This window comes from Aquarana catesbeiana, linkage group LG03, assembly GCF_042186555.1.
Source record: "Aquarana catesbeiana isolate 2022-GZ linkage group LG03, ASM4218655v1, whole genome shotgun sequence".
Taxonomy (NCBI): Eukaryota; Metazoa; Chordata; class Amphibia; order Anura; family Ranidae; genus Aquarana; species Aquarana catesbeiana.
In genome coordinates, this window is record NC_133326.1 from 99,463,605 (window position 1) to 99,484,951 (window position 21,347).

General features: G+C 42.8%; 1 protein-coding gene across 4 annotated transcripts in view; it reads right to left on the minus strand.

Moving 5' to 3' along the window:
• The window catches only part of FAN1 (FANCD2 and FANCI associated nuclease 1), a 50,902-nt gene extending 29,807 nt beyond the window's left edge, over nt 1-21,095 (minus strand). The window contains exons 1-8 of one of the 4 annotated variants that reach the window (XM_073618870.1): nt 21,026-21,095; nt 20,784-20,936; nt 11,761-11,906; nt 10,003-11,243; nt 8,598-8,738; nt 2,534-2,735; nt 915-1,148; nt 173-304 (exon numbers count right to left, since the gene is read on the minus strand). In XM_073618870.1, coding sequence (XP_073474971.1) covers nt 173-304; nt 915-1,148; nt 2,534-2,735; nt 8,598-8,738; nt 10,003-11,191 — 1,898 coding nt within the window. In that variant the 5' untranslated portion in view covers nt 11,192-11,243; nt 11,761-11,906; nt 20,784-20,936; nt 21,026-21,095. Of the gene's footprint in view, nt 1-172; nt 305-914; nt 1,149-2,533; nt 2,736-8,597; nt 8,739-10,002; nt 11,244-11,760; nt 11,907-20,783; nt 20,941-21,025 lie in introns of those variants that run through there. The other 3 variants (XM_073618868.1, XM_073618869.1, XM_073618871.1) reach the window with 3 other exon arrangements.
• Between the last annotated feature and the right edge of the window lie 252 nt (nt 21,096-21,347).

The following is a 21,347-nucleotide window of genomic DNA, read 5'->3' on the forward strand; positions in this document are numbered from 1 at the left end:
GTCAAACAATAGATCGACTGCTGTACAATCTGCCTGCCCATATGTGGATTGACTGGTTTCCTGCTGAACCAGCCAAATTTTCATTCATGAATCGCTACAGTTGCAAATATAGCCATATAAGAGCTGACGCAGCGGGGCACAACATTTAGACTAATTAGAACAGATACCATACCCTAATGTGGGCTCATTCTTCAGCTGATCCCAGACTTCCTTGGCATCCTGATACAACACCTGTGCTTCTTTCCATTTACCATTAGTCATAGTAACTACAATGTCCACCAACTTGTGCATTGCAGATTCATACCTAGAGAAAGCCAGAACGAGCTGATTTAAAAAAAAAAAAAAAAAAAAAAAAAAAAAACACACACACACAAACAAACAAAATCCAATATTATTTTTTGTTCCATCTATACATGATGTCAACTGCTGCAATTTCTGCTGTCCACCAATATAATATTTCCATGGAATTTACAGAATACAAAACTAAAGTGATATAATTGTTTGCATTACATACTGTTAGCATGACATACTGTATATGCATTTCAGTTTTATTCAGGTATGTTCAATTTTAACTCCAAAATGTTTGAATACATTTGCTTATTTATTTTCTTAGAAGCTCCATTGTAAATGTATCTCTACAAACACAACCAGCTATCCTAAACTGCCACAGCCATAACAATGTTACATTTCCCCTATGAATTCTTTTTAATAAGGATAAACCAATAATGAAAATCTAGCTACTAGAGAGTTGGGATGGAGGCACACATTATTGCTGAGAAATTTCACTGTAATCTACTGAAAAATAATTTGGCGGGTAAGCCATTCCAAAGGTGTCCATAAAATGATAGATTTTGCATATCTCTTTCATGATATTGTAATACAGTAAAATGCAGTCTAATCTTTTTTCTCAGTACCTAATGAGATCTTCTCGGTCCTGGAATATGTTCATACTCCTCTGCACGGTGTACTTTGGGAATGTCATGCGGCCCATGTTTACCATTAAGACTATGGAAAGCAGGCTCTGCCCCCCACTAGCAGCTTCTTCTACTTCCATAGATTGTGTCAAGGAAAACAAGAGGAGGACTCGGGAAAATACAGCTCTGGGAGCTCTGCAAACCCGTACTGCTCGGCCAGCACTGTCCTTGGCTCTGGAAACACAAGACAACAATTGAAGCAATAAAAACAAATATAGAAATTCCATTATAATGAACCATCCCAGACAGATTTGTATCTCCCTGTCTTACACTGAAAACAATTCATTTACAGAAAATATTTTATGCTGCAGATTTTTTTTTTAATGCATGCTTAAAACTGTAATGATTGCACGTAATAAAAAATTCTTCATTTTCTCCCTCTAGCGGTTACCTGTATGACAGATAGTAGAATCAGCAATCATGGCATCAGTTAAATTACATAGAGATTGTATTGTGTTTTAGTAATTAGTCTTAGGGTATTCGCACCGTCATTACAAAATGCGTCATGCAGCAATCACTGCTGGTAATCAACGGTTAGCCACGAGTAGCTGCAGCCACCAGCAACCTGTCATGAAAGTAATATTAAACCTTGTTTTTTTTTTTGGTATTAAAATAATAAAGGTTATACTTATCAAAACCATTGCACAGAGCAGCCCCGATCCTCCTCTTCCCGGGTCCCCCACTGGCGCTCCTGGCTCCTCCTCTTCTCGGGTCCCCCATCAGTGCTCCTGGCTCCTCCTCTTTGATGAGTGCCCCCATAGAAAGCTGCTTTCTATGAAGGCACTAGTGTGGGCTCGCTCCAGAGCCTCCGTCTGCATCTATTGACACACAGGGAGGCTCGGCCATGTCCACCACTCCCTCGTCACAGAATTTGATTGACAGCAGCGGAAGTTAATGCCCATGAAGAAGGGAAAGAGCAGGGAGAGCTGCTGCTCTTGTGCACATCGTTGGATCTTCTGGCATAGAAGGTTTTCACCTTAAAGCATAGAATGCATTAGAATGGTATTAAAGATTCATCTCTAAAAAAAAAAAAAAAAAAAAAAATAAACATATTATACTTACCTGCTCTGTATAGTGGTTTTTGCAAAGAGCAGCCTGGATCCTCCCCTGCTCGGGTCCCCTACCGGCACTCCTGGCAGCTCCCCTTTGACCAGTGGCCCAATAGCAAACCGCTTACTATGGAGGCACTTATGAGACACAGAGCCGCGGCTCAGCCCTGCCCCCTGCTTACAGTGGGCACAGCTCGCCGATCACAGGTTTAAAAAAAAAAAAAAAACCCGCAGCGGGAATCGGCAGATTCCGTTTATAGAAGGATTCCTGCCTCCAAGTATAAACTCTGAGGGTCAGTGTGCAAGTGTATTTTAGATGCATTTGTCATAAAATCACATTTGCATAAACTTATCTCAAACTAACTACAGCTGATCTTAAAAGTTGGAAGCCCCTTTAATCCCAATAAATGAATCAATGTTTATGAATGCTTCAACAAAAATAGCAGTAATATGGCCTTAATATTTTTGCTGTTTATTACAAAAGTTACATAAACTCATATGTGAAATTACTTTTTAAGGATGGCTGTAGCGATGCCAGACTGTTTTTTACCCATGCCGAATATGGAACGTTGTTTGGAAAGTTTCATGAACTCCTCCACCAGCTGTTGCTTTGGAGCATTGGGGTTTTTCAAGTGATATGATTTTGCTAGATTTTTTAGTTCTGGGGCAGATAGAAGATCCAAGGCTTCAGTAAGGTCCTCCAACTCACAGTCTAAAAAAATAAAAATAAAATTAAAAAACAATACAACAGAAAATATTTTTTTTTTAATAAAAGATAAAAAATTGTATACATAAGAAAAATTGGTAAAATAAAATACCTAGGCCTCAGTCACGCCATACATGCAGAAAAGCTGACACACAGATTTCACTTGCAGTGACACGAGTTTACATCAGTTTTCATGCGTGTTTTAGTGTGTTTTATACACGCTGCAGATTCCTGTGCAGGAAAAAATCTGCATGTTGAGGTCTGAAGAGCACACATAGAGAACAATTGTTTATTTTGTGCCCTTGAAGAATGCGTGCAGAAAAACTGACGTCTCGGTGACGGTGTGAACGAGACCGTACTGTTCCAGGGTATTATAAAAGAAGGTTGCAATGAGCTCTTTATATTCTATTGGGAAATATGTACAAATACTATCTTAAATAATTGCTTTGTTGCCTATAGCAACAAGATTTTCTGTTAAGTGTCATGACTTCAATAAAGCAACATTATTTTAACTAGTTATTCTCTGAATCACTAGGATCACGCAAGAGATTTTAATGCTTGAAACCGCATACTTGCAGTCCTGTTGGGTTAGCAGACCTTCTGTAATAACAGCTGCTGGCCAAACACAAGAGCTTAGAACCCTTAGAAAATCACTGCTCAACTTTACTTAGACTGGCCAAACACCAATCAAAAATTGACTGGTTCAGCAGTGATCAGACTGAATCATAATGACATAGTTGGTAATGTTTAATAAAGCCACCATTCCAACCAGATTAGCAAGTGTGTGCGTCTATGTCACTTCTATTTCCCATATCCTTGTATATTGCATTCGCCATGAAAAACATTTAAAACTTTTTTTTATCTACACTCAGCAGTCGGCAGCAGAGAGAACAGAACTACTCCGCCACAACCCAAGCTTCTCCATGCACCTACAGAGAGGCTCGTCTATGCCCCCTCCCCCCATCTCAGAAGTCAGCAGCAGAGAGGAGGACAGAACTCCTCCTATAGGTCCTGCACCTCTCTGTGAAGTTACAACACCCCCTTCTCTCCACCTCCCGGTCTCAGCATTCAGTAGACTCTGGCAGCTGACTTCTGCTCTCCTCTGGTCCTCCTCCAGACCCTGAAATTTCTGCTTCTCAGCTCCGCCCCCAGCTTCTTCTGGACAGTAGCACAAAGTAAGGTGGTGCAGTGAGATATAAAGGAGGGCGGGGGACTCTTGACATCTGATATAAGGGGGTGGAGTGCTCTGGACATCTGCGTACAGATACAAATGGCCCTTTGAGGGCAATCATAATGCTTATGCAGCCCACAATGAAACTGGGTTTGACACAGCTTTACGCAGTTTGAGGTTAAACTGCTTCTTGTCCAACTTCATTGAGTGGATGCGTGTCTTCTTAAGAGACCCAAAATTAAATAGTTTTCTCTCAAAGCTAAAATTATCATTGAGATACTGTACTTGTATATTGTGATCATATCTCCTCTTAACCACTTCAGCCCCGTAAGATTTTACCCCCTTCCTGACCAGAGTACTTTTCACAATTTGGCACTGCGTTGCTTTAACTAACCATTGCGCGGTCTTGCAATGCTGTACCCAAACTGAATTTCTTTTGGTGGTATTTGATCACCTCTGCGGTGTTTATTTTTTGGAAGAAGAAGGACAGAGAAGGAAGAAAGAAAGAAAGAAAGAAAGAAAGAAAGAAAGAAAGAAAGAAAGAAAGAAAGAAAGAAAGAAAGAAAGAAAGAAAGAAAGAAAGAAAGAAAGAAAGAAAGAAAGAAAGAAAGAAAGAAAGAAAGAAAGAAAGAAAGAAAGAAAGAAAGAAAGAAAGAAAGAAAGAAAGAAGCGTATATTGATTGGATTGCGCAAAAGTTAGCGTCTACAAAACTATGGGAAAGATTTATGGCACAGCACAGCACAGCCTAGCCCACTCAAGTGCAGTATCAAACACTGTCACTTACAAAACACATAACTGCAGCGTTTGCATAGTCAGGCCTGATCCCTGCGAATGCTAACAGTTTTTTAGTAGCGTTTGAAGCAGTCGCTGACAATCAGCTGCTCTTTTCTGTGAGTTTCACTAGTTGTACCAGTAAATTTAGAGGCCACAATGTCCAATCGAAGGTACAGTAATGAAGAGGCCTACACATTTCTGAGCATGACAGATGAGAGTGAAGAGGAAGTCACTCATCTGTCAGTTTCAGGCTCAGAATACGAACAGGTAGACAGCAGCGGCACCCTGACAGATAGCTCTGACAATGGAGTAGTGGTCCCTGCCAAGGTCAGGCGTACCCGACCCAGTTCTTCTGCTGTTGTTGAAGTACAAGAACTGCAGGGCTCTCATATGTAGCAGAGCAGTACTAGCGCCGCTCATCCTTCTTGTGAACTGGCAAGCACCAGCGGCCTAGTACATCCGTACATCCAGCACTGCAGTAACACTTGGTGACATGGCGAGTCCCCATAAGTGCAGTTCAAGCTGGTGCGGTGGCTAGCACAAGTAGGCTCGTTGAGCCCATAGTGCCCTTCCTGTGGCATTTGCCAATCCGAATTGGGAGCCCACCACTCCTAGCGCCCGTACCTCCCCCATTCACTGGTCAACCCGGAATTCAGGTCAAAACAGTTGATTTTATGTCACTTGATTTTTACTTGCTGTTTTTCACAGAAGATCTCTATAACTCTTTTGTGGACCAAAGCAATTTGTATGCTGGTCAATTCATCATCGCTAATCCCCAGTTGGCCCTTGCCAGAGACTGGAAACCTATTGCGGTTTCCGAATTTAAGACCTTCCTGAGCCTATCCCTCCTCATGGGCATAACTAAAAAAAGTGAGTTGCGGTCATATTGGTCCACTGACCCAATTCATCATATGCCCGTGTTCTTTGCTTGTATGACCAAGACACGATACGAGCAGATCTTGCAATTTATGCACTTCAACGACAATGAACTCTGTCGTCCTCGGAGTGACCCTGGATTTGATCGGCTCTACAAAATTCTCCCCCTCGTAAACCACTTCAACCAACAGTTTGTAGCCTTGTTTACTCCAATCAAGTTGTCTGCGTTGATGAGTCCCTGATTACATTTTCTGGCTGCTTGTCTATCAAACAGTATCTTCTGGACAATTATTACACAAGCGTGCCACTTTTGAGTCACCTTTTTGATTGTGGAATTGGCGCATGTGGCACCGTCCGATCTAATCACCAGGGCTTCCCCCAACGGCTTGTAGAGTCCTGACTCCGACCCGGGGGGAGAGAGTCTGCTTGAAATGTAATAAATTTGCTCACAGTGGAGGGATAATCTGAACGTTTTTGTTCTGTCCTCCCTTCACGCAGATACGACAGTCGAAATTCCAACGGCGACTGGTGGTGGAGAAACCCCTCTGTGTCCACGAATACAACCTTAACGTGGGAGGGGTGGACCTCAACGACCAGATGTTGGCGCCATACTTACTTGCCCGTAAGGCCAGACGCTGGTATAAAAAAGTGTCTGTATATTTATTCCAATTGGCTTTGCTGAACGCTTATGTGCTATACAAAACATGAGAATGAACTGGATCCTTCAAAAAATTCCAGGAAGAGTTCATCTTCTGTTTCCAGACGGTGCTGTGGCTCAACTTTCCAACGCAAATGCAGTGAGCAGGCTGCATGAGAGGCATCTTCCATATGTCCTCCCTGGTACCCCTGCACGAAGAACACCCCAAAGAAGATGTTGTGTCTGTAGAAAACGCGGATTTAGGCGTGACACAATAGTTCGCTCTCTATTGTCCGCTCTATGGTTCGCTCTCTATTGTTCTATATCTATTGTTCTCTCTCTCTATTGTTACTGTATTTTAGAACTGTAATGTTTTATTTTTACTGTGTTTTATTGTATTTGCTTTGCAGGTATAGTATGTCTTACTGTTGTACTATAATGTTACTTTGTTTATTGTTAACCATCATTTGCTTAGCAGGTACGCCATTCAGCTGCAGCATGGGTTTATTTATTCTGACAGCAACAGTGTTTGCTCCCACGATACGTAAAGCTGTATTACAAGTGGGTGGATGAAGGGCGGTATTCTAATGGTTGGCATACCCACCGATCAATATCTTTTTTTCATTCAGCCCACAGGCTGCATAAAAAAAAAGAACATTACAATATATGCTCAACAAGGTCCAGCAACGTACTGGTATGTTGCTGGACTTTGAGTGGTTATACCAGAATGATGCCTGCAGGTTTAGGTATCATCTTGGTATCATTCTTTTCAGCCAACAGTCGGCTTTTATATAAAAGCAATCCTAGTGGCTAATTAGCCTCTAGACTGCTTTTACAAGCAGTGGGAGGGAACGTCCCTCCCGCCGTCTTCCATGGTTTTCTCGGGCTCCCCTGTCCCACCAGGGAACCCGAGAATGCAGCCGGTGGTTCCGCCAGCTGACCATAGAGCTGATTGGAGACCAGAAAGGCTCCAATCATGTCTATGTCCAAAGAAACCAGAAGCTACGAGCATTTCATGACTTTGTCGGATATAAACAGCGCCATTGGGAAATTGGGAAAGCATTTTATCACACCAATCTTGGTGTGGTCAGATGCTTTGAGGGCAGAGGAGAGATCTAGGGTCTAATAGACCCCATTTTTTTAAAAAAAGGAGTACCTGTGAAGCCACAGCCAGGCGCCCACAGTAAGAATGCCGGCACCGTGGAGAGGAGGGGGAAAGGAGCGGGGCTTCGTACACCTGCATCGCTGGACCGCAGGACAGGTGAGTGTCTGATTATTAAAAGTCAGCAGGTACACTTTTTGCAGCTGCTGACTTTAATTTTTTATTTTTTTAATTTTTTTTCCGGCGGAACTCCGCTTTAACCTTTTGATCGCCCCTGATGTTAACCCCTTCCCTGCCATTTATACAGCGAGAGTGCATTTTTTTTTTTTTTGCACTGATCACTGTATTGGTGTCACTGGTCTTAAAAAAGTGTCACTTAATGTCAGATTTGTCCGCCGCAATGTCACAGTCCTGCTAAAAATCGCTGATCGCTGCCATTACTAGTAAAAACAATAAAAAAAGTCTATAAATCTGTCCCGTAGTTTGTAGACGCTATAACTTTTGCGCAATTAATACCAATCCACACCAATCAATATACACTTTTTGGGATTTTTTTTACCAAAAATATGTAGCAGAATACAAATTGGCAAAAATTTATGATGAAATTTGATTTTTTACATTTTTTTTGGATATGTTTATAGCAGAAATTATAAATATTGTGGTTTTTTTTTTCAAAATAGTTTTTTGTTTATAGTGCAAAAAAAAAAAAAAAAAAAAAAACCACAGAGGTGATTAAATACCACCAAATATTTATTTCTAGGAAAAAAGGGCATCAATTTTGTTGGGTACAGTGTCGCACAAACGCGCAATTGTCAGTTAAAGCAAAGCAGTGCTGTATCGCAAAAAAATGGCCTAGACGGGAAATGGGGAAAAACCTTCCGTTTTGTTAAACTGAAACCTCTTGTATGACCCTGCGTTAAAAGTGTGGTTGAAAAAAAAAAATCCTACCTCTGCTGCATTCCAGCACTGCAGCCCATGTCAGCCTCTTCAGCATTCAACATTCCCAGTAGTGTTGGAAGTCTGTGTCCCTCACCTTATGCCATGGTTTCATCCTCTGACCCCCAAAGCAATGATATAGGGAAGATAGTCCCAGAAGTGTGGTATGCCAAGAAGACTTCAGCACTTAAATTAATCATAGGTAGGAGACAGGGGCCCCCAGTGAGTATTAAAGGTTCTTATCGTGCAGTGCACCTTGTTTTAGAACCCTATCAGGGTCAACATTGATCCTACAGCTACAAATCACCCATGTAGTGTAGCACTACAGCATTTAATAATGCCAAAATACCAATAATATAATCCATACATACCCGACTGCAGGAAGCCATTTCGAATTAGTTCTTCAATATAGGGAGTCAAGTCAGAACCAATCTCAGAATAATCAAGCTTGCTATTTTTTATCCAGTATAACTTGCGCTGGAATAGTCGAACATATAACTTCTGTCCACCAGCTTTAAAAAGAAATGTGGGGGGGGGACACAAAATGAACATTAGACATTAACAAACACGAAATGAGGAATTGTATCCATGTAGTTATTTGTTCTTAAGCCTCATAATGAGGGGGAAATATACTAAAACTGGTGCATACAGAATCAGCTTCTAACCTCTGCTTGTCTAATTAAGCTTTGGCAAAAAAAAAACTATAAGCTGATTGGTTACTATGCACATGAGGCTGATTTACTAAAACTGGAGAGTGCAAAATCTGGTGCAGCTCTGCATGGTAGTCAGCTTCTAACTTCAGCTTGTTCAACTTTGGACAATAGCACGTGGAAGCGGATTGATTTCAATGCAAAGCTGCACTAGATTTTGCACTCTCCAGTTCTAGTAAATTAACCCCTATGTGTTGCATCACCACATGTTAAGGTGAGCTGTGATCATGCAACTCTGGGCTGATAGTGCACCTTAACACATACCAACAAATCATACCATTCAAAAATAATGGCAAAGTGCTACACGAGGTATTGCCCAATGTGCTCTGAAACAAAACAAGACTTAGTTGATTTCTGTTTCTTAAAATGCCAATTGTCTGCTTGTTATGTCAACCTTTTTTTTAGTACTTAATCATTGGCTCATTTAAATACTACCACTAGTTTGATACATTATAATGGAGGGATGCTTTTTTTTTTTTTTTTTTTTTTTTTTTTTAAACCCACACAAGTGGTGTCATCTTCACTTTATAAATGTTTTATTTTTATTTTATATAGTTTATTGGGCTTTGGTCAGCTACCTTTCTACAAGTTTGTAGGTTTTAGGGCACATAATTGGTCGTGCCCCCCCAATACTGGCAAATTTACTGTACACAATATATCTGGTACCATATGGAAACACTACACAAGTCAGGTAGTGCTCACATTCAGGACAAAGGCTATTAAAACAGTTATGAAACAAAGCAATACTTTACTTTACCAGGGAATATAAATCTCTAACATGGTTTTACAAATGCAGGCCATGCGGCTGTTATTCCTATCCTGGCTTCACCAAAATAAAGATGTATATGCAGAATAAAATATTCACATTCTTTATTTTTTTTTTTTGTGTACTTTTCAGCCCACATGCTTTTTCCTGGTCAGGAATTCACTTGGCAGTGAAACCAAGTTTAGGATGGCAGCCAAAGAAATTGCACTTTAGAAACTAAATAGGCAGGGGTAGCCCCCATATACCTATCCTCAAAGGTTTTCTTTATTTTATAAAGTGGATAAAATAAAAACCATGTACCTGACAGTTGATTAAAAGCTGTTAAAGTATTTGTATCTTCTTCATTAAAAAGACTCATGTCTTCCCCGTTTTCCATCACACTCTGCAGCACCATTAAGAAGTTTCGTAAATAATATGGCTGTCTATCAAACTCTGAAGCATTCTCTTTATTGCTGCCTTTGTCTGCTTCATCTTGGCCTTCTGTGTCTCTTGGCTTCAGAAATTCAATTACATTGGAATCTTCCATGGGAAGAAGACTACTTTTGTCTTCATTAGAAGACACGTCCAAAGGATCAGCACAGTTCTTGGTAGAAGCAGACAGATCAGAAGAGGCTTCCTGAGGATCACTAAACTTTGCCTTTTTACCATTGTTGGTTTTACTTGAAAGGCGACCAACTAACTTACGTTTTAAAGGTTCACGGATACGGTCTGGTTTACAAAATTCATCTGCAGCATTAAAAGGTAATATTTTTGGTCCATCATCAATAACTAGATTGTGTTTCTGATCAGTATGAACCTCAGGGGCATCACTTATATTGTCCAAATTTAAAGGCAAAGTTACTTTGTCAGTGCATTGTGTACCTTCATCACTGTGAAGGCCATTACTTTTACCAGGTGGAGACTCTTTATGAAAAGGATTTGTGTTGAGGAAATTGTCTGACAGATCATCAATGCACTCAGTGCCCTCCTTGCTTTCAGCCTTGCGAGCTTGATATCTCCGGGATAATTTAGAGGATAGGCTACCCAGTGAAACAGTTTTTACCACCTTCACATCGTTTGGAATATCTGTCACAGAGGGATTATTCTTAAAATATGGGCTGTCTTGGTTCGCATTTTGTGTCTTTTTACATTGATCTGTTGTCCTGACAGTTTTCGGAGCTTGCGTTTTGAATTTTTGTGGCAGTGGAGAAGCTGCAGTAGAAGACAGCTGCACGGATTTTCCATCCTCTATGAATATGATATCATCGTTCTCTGACTTTGCTTTAGAGCATTCTTCATCAATGTGTTTGTTCAGACTAAAGCGAGGGACCATTTCCCCACAAAGAGGACAAGAAAGTTTGGCAGGTGGAGCATTTTTAAAGAGAGAAAGAATAGATGGAGATGCTGCAGGCTGCTTTGCAGATCCAATAACTGGTGTTGAACTGTTTTGCTTTTTATACAAAGAGAGGCTTCTACGTTTCTTCTTTTCAGGAGTCTTCGCTTGTGACATAATGATACAAGACGAACTTGTCCAACATATCAAGAATCAATTAGGGTTGCACCTTGAACAAAAAAAAAAAAAAAGAAGTTTTATAAAAATTCTACAACATCCATCACGTGGAATTTAACCACTTTAAGACCAGGCCTTCTTCTAACACTTTGTGTGTAAAATTTTTTGCTAGAAAATTACTTCGAACCCTAAAACATTATATAATATATATATATATATATATATATATATATATATATATATATATATATATACACACACACACACACTATTTTTTTTTTTTTTAGCAGAGACCCTAGGGCAGGGATATGCAGTTAGCGGACCTCCAGCTGTTGCACAACTACAAGTCCCATCATGCCTCTGCCTCTGGGTGTCATGCTTGTGGCTGTCAGAGTGTTGCTATGCCTCATGGGACTTGTAGTCCTGAAACAGCTGGAGGTCCGCTAATTGCATATCCCTGCCCTAGAGAATAAAATGGCAGACATGAAATTTTTTAATGTCACACTGTATTTGCGCTGTGGTTTTTCAAATGCAATTTTTTTTGGGGGGAGGGAAACGAAGTTACTTACTGGTAACGTTCTTTCCCGGAGTCTTTCAGGACAGCCACCTGATAGACCTTGGCTCCTCCCCTCTGTTGGAAAAACCTGCGCCAGCTTCTATAAATTTCCTCCTCCCCTGCTGGCTCCTCAGTTCTTTAAAGAGCACCTCCAGTCCGCTGGGGAGACACAAGAACATATGATAAACATAATTTATTATATCACATTTCCTGTAAGGAAATCTCTATGTCTTAATACACAATTGGGTGGGTACCCGGCTGTCCTGAAAGACTCCGGGAAAGAACGTTACCAGTAAGTATCTTTGTTTTTCCCCTAATCGTCTTTCAGGACAGCCACCTGAGAGGATAAACAAGCACTTACCCCTAGGGCGGGACCACGGCTTGTAAGACCTTGCGTCCAAAGGTCTGATCTTTAGCCGCCCAAAGATCCACTCTATAGTGTCTTACAAAGGTGGCAAAGCTGGACCAGGCTGCCGCTTTACAAATCTGTTCCGGCATTGCTCCAGCTCTCTCTGCTTGCGACGCTGCCATTGCCCTTGTGGAGTGTGCCCTGATACCCTCTGGGACCTGCATACCTCCTAACCTATAAGCCTGTTCAATGGCTTCTTTTAGCCATCTGGCTATGTTGCGTCTTGAGGCCTTATGCCCTTTCCCTGCTCCAGAAATCAAAATAAATAAGGAATCCGTTTTGTTGCTTCTAAATAATGCAAAACGCATCTCCTGACGTCTAGACTATGGAACCTTACTTCTTGTTCTTTAGAAGGATTTAGGCAAAACGATGGTAACACAATCGCTTGGCCTCTGTGGAATTTTGAGGCCACCTTAGACAGAAATCCTGGATCCATCTTAAATATTATGCGATCCGGAAAAATCTGAAAAAAGGGGGGTCTGATGGATAGGGCCTCTATCTCACACACCCTTTGGCTGTAGTAATTGCCACCAGGAAGACTGCTTTAAGCGTCAGCATCTTCAGGCTGCAACTATCCAATGGTTCAAAGGGGTCTGCTGTCATAGTTTGCAGCACTAATGACAGATACCACTTTGGAAAGACAGTACTTTGTATCGGTCTTTGTCTGCTCAGTGATCTAAAGAGTCTGACTACCCACGGATCAGATGCTAATCTCTTTTCCTGGTAAACCGAAAGCACTGACACTTGACTCTTAAGCGTGCTAAGACTTATTCCTTTGTTTATCCCACTCTGCAGAAATTCTAGGACTGACACTGAGCTCTGTGTATTGAAGTTATTGTCTGTGCACCATCTGTTAAAACACCTCCATACTTTCTGGTAGATGTTGCGTGTCTCTATGTTTCTGCTTTTCAGCAGTGTGCCTATTAGACGATCTGAGAACCCTTTTGCTTCCAGCAACTGCTCCTCAGACACCATGCGGCCAAGTTCCATCTTTCCACTTGGGGGAAGTGTACTGAACCCTGGGAGAGTAGATCTTCCTGGATCAGTAATAACCAGGGGGGTTCCACCGCGAGTTCTCTGAGCATAGAGAACCATGGTCTCCTTGGCCAGTAAAGCGCTATGAGAATTAGTGTTGTATTTTCCGTGCGCAATTTCCTTATTACCGCTGGTAATAGTACTGGTGGGGGAGAGGCATAGCATTTGTTGAATGCCCACCTCTGTGCTAACGCATCTACCCCGAGAGCTTCGTCCTCTCTTTTCAGGGAGAAGAACGCTCTGACTTTCCTGTTTTCCTTTGAGGCAAACAAGTCCACCTGAGGTATTCCCCATTTTTGCGCAATCTGCTCGAATACCTCCTGCTTTAGCACCCAATCGCCTTCTCTCACTTTTTTCCTGCTGAGGAAATCCGCCACTTTGTTTAGATCCCCCTTCAAGTTGACTGCTGACATTGAGAGTATGTTCTCTTCTCCTCATTTCAAGATTTCCTCTGCTAAGGTCCACAGGGTTCCACTTCTTGTTCCTTCCTGTTTGTTTATATAGGCGATCACTGACGAATTGTCGGACCTGACCTGCAAATGATGACCTCTCAACTCTTTCTGGAAGGTTTGAAGTGCATACCATACTGCTCTCAATTCCTTCCAGTTGAATGATCTCATCCTCTCCTCCTTTTCCCCAAGTCCCTTGTGTTATCTGAGCGCCTAAATGTGCTCCCCACCCTACGCCGCTCGCGTCTGTGGTTAATATTCGGGAAATGGGTAGGCTCCATAGCCGTCCTTCATTCATGTTCTCTGTTCTCCTCCACCACCATAAGGTTCTTTTTACCCTTGCTGGTAATAGAACCTTGGTGTCTAAAGATTCCTACCTGTGATCCCATATTTAACAGGAACATCTGCAGTGGCCGGAAATGCAGGCCTGCCCACTGTACTGGGATTGCAGATGTTAACAGCCCCAGCGTTGACATTATCTGCCTTATGGCACATGGTAAGTTGGCTTGTAGTATGCTTACTTCCCTCTGAATTTTTCCTATTTTCTCTTTGGGTAGAAATACTCTTTGTTGTGCGTGAGTGAGTCTATGACATACCCTAGGTACATTATCGGCTGAGTGGGTTGTAGATTGGACTTTTCCAAATTTACCAGCCAACCTAGACTCTCTAGGAAGGTCTGCGTATATTTGAGGTCTTCTAGTAACTTCCCGGGCGACTCTGCAAACAGTAGAAGATCGTCCAAATAGGCAATGATAGATATGCCTTTGACCCAAAATGTTGCCAGGGCCTCGGCCAGAATTTTGGTAAAGTTTCTGGGCGATGAGGAGAGGCCGAAGGGTAGAGCCTGAAATTGAAAGTGCATGACTCCTTCTTCCGTCTCTATTGCTAATCTTAGGAATTTCTGACACTTCTGGTGTATCGGGATGTGGAGGTACGCGTCCTTTAGGTCTAGGGAAACCATATAACAGTTTGGGGGCAATAGCGCCCTTACTGAATATATGGAATCCATTCTGAACTTCTTGTAGGTTACAAACAGGTTTAAGATTTTTAGATTGAGGATTGGTCTGACCTTTCCTGAAGGTTTCTGCACTCCGAAAATGTGGGAGTAGAAACCCTGCCCTCTCTCTTCTTTTGGTACCTTGATGATCACCCTTTGCTCTTTGAGTTCCTTTAAGGATCTCATTAACCCTCTGGCCTTCTCCTTGTTTTTTGGGAGTTTAGTGATGTATAACCTGTTTGGGGGGTGATTTTGAGAACTCTAGACGATAACCTTCCTTTATTGTTCTCAGAATAAATTGGTTGGAAGATATTTCTTACCATTGCGGGAGGAAGGCCCCAGTCTTCCTCCCGCTGTGACTACCTTGTCATTTTTTGTGGGTCTGCTCAGGAGGACGAAAAATCGCTCCTCCCTTGCTTTTCCCTCTCTGAACCCAAGGTTTCCTCTGGGTCTCACTTTTGGGAATTGTAAAGCGAGATATTGTATTCCCTCTTTGCCTCTTCTTATTTTGTTGTGGCTGATTCCAATTTGCTTTACGCTTTAATGGGAATGCTTTTTTTCTATCTGCGGTTCGGTCCAGCACCTTCTTAAACCCTGGTCCGAACAACAGGTCCCCTGTAAAAGGAATCCTGCAGAGTTTTGCTTTGGACGCGCAGTCTCCCTGCCATGTCTTTAGCCATAAAGCCCTCCTTGTGGAATTGGCTAATGCGGAGGATCTGGCTGCCATCCGAACAAGTTCTGCGGAAGCGTCTGCTATATACACAATGCCTCGCAGCAGTGTGGGAAATGAAGCTAGGATCTGCTCCTTCGCAGTTCCTTCTTCATTGTGAGCCTGTAATTGGTTTAATCAGAACTCTACGTTCCTAGCCACTACTGTGACTGCCATAGCTGGCTTCAGGCTACCCACTGTCGAGTCCCATGTTTTTTTTAATAACGAGGCCATCCTCTTATCCATTGGCTCGGATAGGACCACCATGTCTTCAAATGCCAAGTCTGTGTGCCTTGACACCTGCGAGAAGGCTGCATCTAATTTTGGGGTCTTGTTCCATAATGATCCTCTGTGAAGGGTAAAAGGCTTTTTAAGGCCTTTTTTAAGGCCCTCTTTCTTAATAGCCTCTATTAGGACTTCATGAACAGAAAAATTCCTCTTTTCCTGTTCCCCCAAGCCCTCATACATCTAATTGTGCAAAGATAATGGTTTCTTTTCTGTTGAAATACCTAGTGTGGTATAAATGGCCCCCAAAAGATGATCTACCTCCTCTAAAGAGAGTTTATATTGGAATGGCTTTCTGGAATCCCCATCCAAAGATTCCCCCTCAGACTCTTGGGGGCCGAATGTTGCATGTTAGGTTCATCTTCCGCCTCCTATCTAGGGGTTACCGAAGGACCTGCACTAGTGGAGGGTATTGCCTGCCTTTTTGGTAACATTGTCTGTGTCAGAGGAGCAGTCTGCAGCTGTGGCATTTGAAACCCTTCAAAAAAGGTTTTAAAGGATTCGAACGTATTGGACAATTCCTTAACAGATGCTGCTAGCTCACCCTGCTCTGAAGAATGTTCCTGTACTAGCTTGGTAATACAATCCTTACATAAGGCTTTCTCCCAGGAATCCCTAAGGGTAACTTTACAGGAAGGGCACCTCCTCTTTGAAACATGAGAGCCCCTGGTTTTTTCCGTTTTCTGAAAAGACATAAGAAAAAACCCCACCATAATTAACACACAGTACCCTCCCCCGCATAATTGCAGGAGTGCAACATCTTCATTAAGGCTTGCCTCACCAGTGGCCTTATGAATCCACCCTCTGACACCTGAGGGTCCTTTACCTACTCCCCCCCTCTGCAAATGTCCCACTAAAGGGGGGCAGGGGGAGTGGTGGTTCAGGCGAGGGGAGCTCCACCCTAGGCTCCCCTTACCTTTACATGGCTGGTGCTGGTTTCTGCTGGAGCAGTGCGGTCTGATTCCTCTGCATCTGCCATCCTTGTGTCACCTCCGGAGCCTTTGCTGTCTCTACAGCATGAACGGCTCCTCTCCAGCCCATGCCTGGCTCCTTTTCAATATTCGCGGGCAGAACCGGAAGCCGCAAACCCTGAAGTGCACACCTCCCTTCGGCCGGAAATGACGTCACCCGCCACAGGCCGTGCAGTTCCAGGGCGTGTTTGCTGTTCACTTGCTGCTGGGGGTATGGGACTGCAGGAGCTGCGCTCCGTTCCACCACTCTTGGTGTTGAAAAGGTGCCCCCCGACCTCAAACTGCGCTCAGGGATGCGGGGGTGGCAACATGAAGAAAAGTTTCTGACCAGGTTAGTGTCACAACCGCTGTGGGTCTGCACACTAACATCTTCCCTGGTCTGTCCTAGGAGTCTCTACTCCTCTTTCAGGGCATGCTGTCTGAGCCTCCCTCTGGCTCTCCTGGCTGGTTCCTGTGGTGTCTCCCCTCTGGAGGAAATACAAATAATTGAGGAGCCAGCAGGTGAGGAGGAAATTTATAGAAGCTGGCGCAGGTGTTTCCAACAGAGGGGAGGAGCCAAGGTCTCTCAGGTGGCTGTCCTGAAAGACGATTAGGGGAAAAAACAAACACACTTTAATGAATTTTAATGCAAAAAAACAGTATATAATCCAATTTTTTGGTTTATTATAAAAGATGATGTTACATTGAGTAAATAGATAACTAACACGTCATGCTTTAAAATTGTGCACGCTCGTGGAACAGCGACAAACTATGATACTTGAAAATCTCCATAGGCGACGCTTTAAACATTTTTACAGGTTACCACTTTAGAGTTACAGAGGAGGTTTGGTGCTAGAATTATTGCTCTCCCTATAACGTTTGCCGCGATACCGCACATGTGTGGTGCAAACACCGTTTGCATATGCGTGCAAGACCTACATATGCATTTGCTTCTGCACGCGAGCATGAAGGGGGGTGGGGGTGCTTGAAAAAAAATGTAATTATTATTTTTACACTGTCTCTTTAATTTTTTTTTTTTTATCCCTTTTATTCCTATTACAAGATGTAAAATAAGGGGTTATTAGAAATAAGGGTTGACAGGTCCTCTTTATGGAGAGATCTGGGGTCTATAAGACCCCAGATCTCTCCTATACCCTTAAAAGCATCAAATAAAAGAAAAATAAATAAATAAATAAATAAATAAATAAAAACACACACTGATTTCATGCTTTAAAAAAGAATTGTTTAAATCTGCACTTGATCGAAAGTGATGTCTTGGCATCTCTCCAGTCCTCCTAGATCATAGAGGTGATCTGGTTTCTCCTCAACTCTGTGTCCAACCGCTGGATAATTTCCAGTTCGCCAGTGGAAGCGGTAAGCCTGAGAAACACCAGCGAGCGGCGGGAGGGGGATGACTCCTCCAGCTGTTTCTAAAAGCAATCCAGCGGCTAATCAGCCATTTGTATCGCTTTTTATCTGATAGAATCATCGGCTGAAAAAAAGTACCGGGGTTATGGCTGATATCTTCAAACCCGTAAGAAAAATGTACGTTAAGGGGTCCTGAATTAGTTAAAGGATAAGTTCACTTTTCAGAGCACGTTACACCCATAATTTGGGTGTAACATACTCTAAACCTATTCTAGCGCAGTCCCACCACAAGACAGGCTAGGTACTGCTGTGTCACACTTTTCACAGAGCCTACCTTCTGAAGGACAGAGGTTCTGAGAGGAGGCGGAATCACTGTACTGATAAAGACATGGATGAGCGAGTTTGGGGTGGAGGAACTTGACTGGCCTGCAAAGTCCTTACCTCAACCCAACAGAACACCTCTGGGATGAATTAGAGCGGAGACTGCGAGCCAGGCCTTCTTGTCCATATCAGTGCCTGACCTCACAAATGTGCTTTTGGAAGAATGGTCAAACACTCCTATAGACACACTCCTAAACCTTGTGGACAGCCTTCCCAGAAGAGTTGAAGCTGTAATAACTGCAAAGGGTGGGCCAACTCAATACTGAACCCTGCAGACTAAAACTGGGATGCCATTAAAAGTCACGCGCACAATACTTTTGGTACTATAGTGCATATATATATATATATATATATATATATATATACACACACACACACACAGTATCTCACAAAAGTGAGTACGCCCCTCACATTTTTGTAAATATTTTATTATATCTTTTCATGTGACAAAACTAAGGCTGCATTCACACCTGAGCATTTTCAGCTCATAAAAGCTAAAAAAAAAAGCCTGAAAAACACACAACAAGCAAAATCTCATTAATTTCAATGGCACCTGTTCACATCCGAGCGTTTTGTCACTTGAAGCAAAACGCCTCAAAAATGCCTTAAGCTCAAAAAAAAAAAAAAAAAAAAAAAAAAAAAGGGAAGAGCTTCTTTGGGGCAGATTACAGGCCTTTTTCTGCTTTTAACATTGGTGACCTGTACAAAATCGCTGCAAAAGTGTGCAACTTTGAAAGGTTCAGGTGTGAATGCAGGCTAAAGTAATTACATTTGCTATAATGTAAAGTAGTGAGTGTACAGCTTGTATAACAATGTATATTTGCTGTCCCCTCAAAATAACTCAACACAGCCATTAATGTCTAAACTGCTGGCAACAAAAGTGAGTACACCCCTAAGTGAAAATGTCCAAATTGGACCCAAAGTGTCAATATTTTGTGTGGCCACCATTATTTTCCAGTACTGCCTTAACCCTCTTGGACATGGAGTTCACCAGAGCTTCACAGGTTGCCACTGGTGTCATCTTCTACTCCTCCATGACGACATCACAGAGCTGGTGGATGTTAGAGACCTTGCACTCCTCCACCTTCCATTTGAGGATGCCCCACAGATGCTCAATAGTGTTTAGGTCTGGAGACATGCTTGGCCAGTCCATCACCTTTACCCTCAACTTTTTTTTTAGCAAGGCAGTGGTCGTCTTGGTGGTGTGTTTGGGGTCCCTAGCATGTTGGAATACTGCCCTGTGGCCCAGTCTCTGAAGGGCGGGGATCATGCTCTGCTTCAGTATGTCACAGTACATGTTGGCATTCATGGTTCCCTCAATGAACTGTAGCCCTCCAGTGCTGGTAGCACTCATGCAGCTCCAGACCATGACACTCCCACCACCATGTTTGACTGTAGGAAAGACACACTTGTCTTTGTACTCCTCACCTGGTTGTCGCCACACATGCTTGACACCATATGAACCAAATAAGTTTATCTTGGCCTCATCAGACCACAGGACATGGTTCCAGTAATCCATGTCCTTAGTCTGCTTGTGGGCTTTCTTCAACTTTAGAAGAGTCTTCCTTCTGGGATGACAGCCATGCAGACCAATTTGATGCAGTGTGCGGAGTATGGTCTGACAGACTGACCCCCCATCCCTTCAACCTCTGCAGCAATGCTGACAGCACTCATACGTCTATTTCCCAAAGACAACCTCTGGATATGACGCTGAGCACGTGCACTCAACTCCTTTAATCGACCATGGTGAGGCCTGTTCTGAATGGAACCTGTCCAGTTAAACCGCTGTATGGTCTTGGCCACCGTGCTGCAGCTCAGTTTCAGGGTCTTGGCAATCCTCTTATACCCTAGGCCATCTTTATGTGGAGCAACAATTCTTTTTTTCAGATTCTCAGAGAGTTCTTTGCCATGAGGTGCCACGTTGAACTTCCGGTGACCAGTATGAGAGAGTGAGAGCGATAACACCAAATTTAACACACCTGCTCCCCATTCACACCTGAGACCTTGTAACACTAACGAGTCACATGACACCAGGGAAGGGAAAATGGCTAATTGGGCCCAATTTGGACATATTCACTTAGGGGTGTACTCACTTTTGTTGCCAGTGGTTTAGACATTAATGGCTGTGTGTTGAGTTATTTTGAGGGGACAGCAAATTTACAATGTTATACAAGCTGTACAGTCACTACTTTACATTGTAGCAAAGTGTCATTTCTTCAGTGTTGTCACATGAAAAGATAGAATAAAATATTTACGAAAATGTGAGGGGTGTACTCACTTTTGTGAGATAATGTATATATATGTGTGTGTATATAGTATAATAATTATAGAAGAGTATGAATTTCTCTCAGTGAGAAGAGTCAGCAGAACACATAGAGGTGTGTCATTCATGTATGATAGAACGTCTATTAGAAGAGTATGGTGATGTATAATACTGGCCATGTATGATATACCTTCCTCAGAGCACTCCACACCCCGGGACACCCAGCAGCCGGAGACACCACACTGCAGTCGGATCACACTCCACACTATACCTGCTCATTCTCCATGGCCGCCGCCATCTTGGCTTCAAAGTTCAACCAACAACTTTATTAATACGAACAAACCTGGAAAAAAAAATGAACTTTTTCTTCAGTTGGTTTTTAAAACAAATAGGCTGACAGGGTTATGGCGAAGAATGCAAAAATGTGAATACCAGAAAGTGGAAGCAATCGTTGCTCTGCGGAACCCTATTGTCGGGATTTGAGTTTCCGGCCGGATGAGTTTGGAAGGGACACATCCGGTGTAGTGCTGCACATGTGATATCTCTGAGCCACCTGGGTGATCGGGGAGGATGGCGGAGGTGTCGCGGCAAAGGCTGTGGCGGAGTACGGGGGTGCTGGAGACGGTCAGCGCTCACCCCGAGCAGCTCCTCAGGTATGACCGGTCCTCCTGTCACTGATATCGGGGTGGACGGAGCCCGGTGGGGATCACCACTAGGAGTAGATGGCTGGCTGTACAGATAGAACACCGGGCTC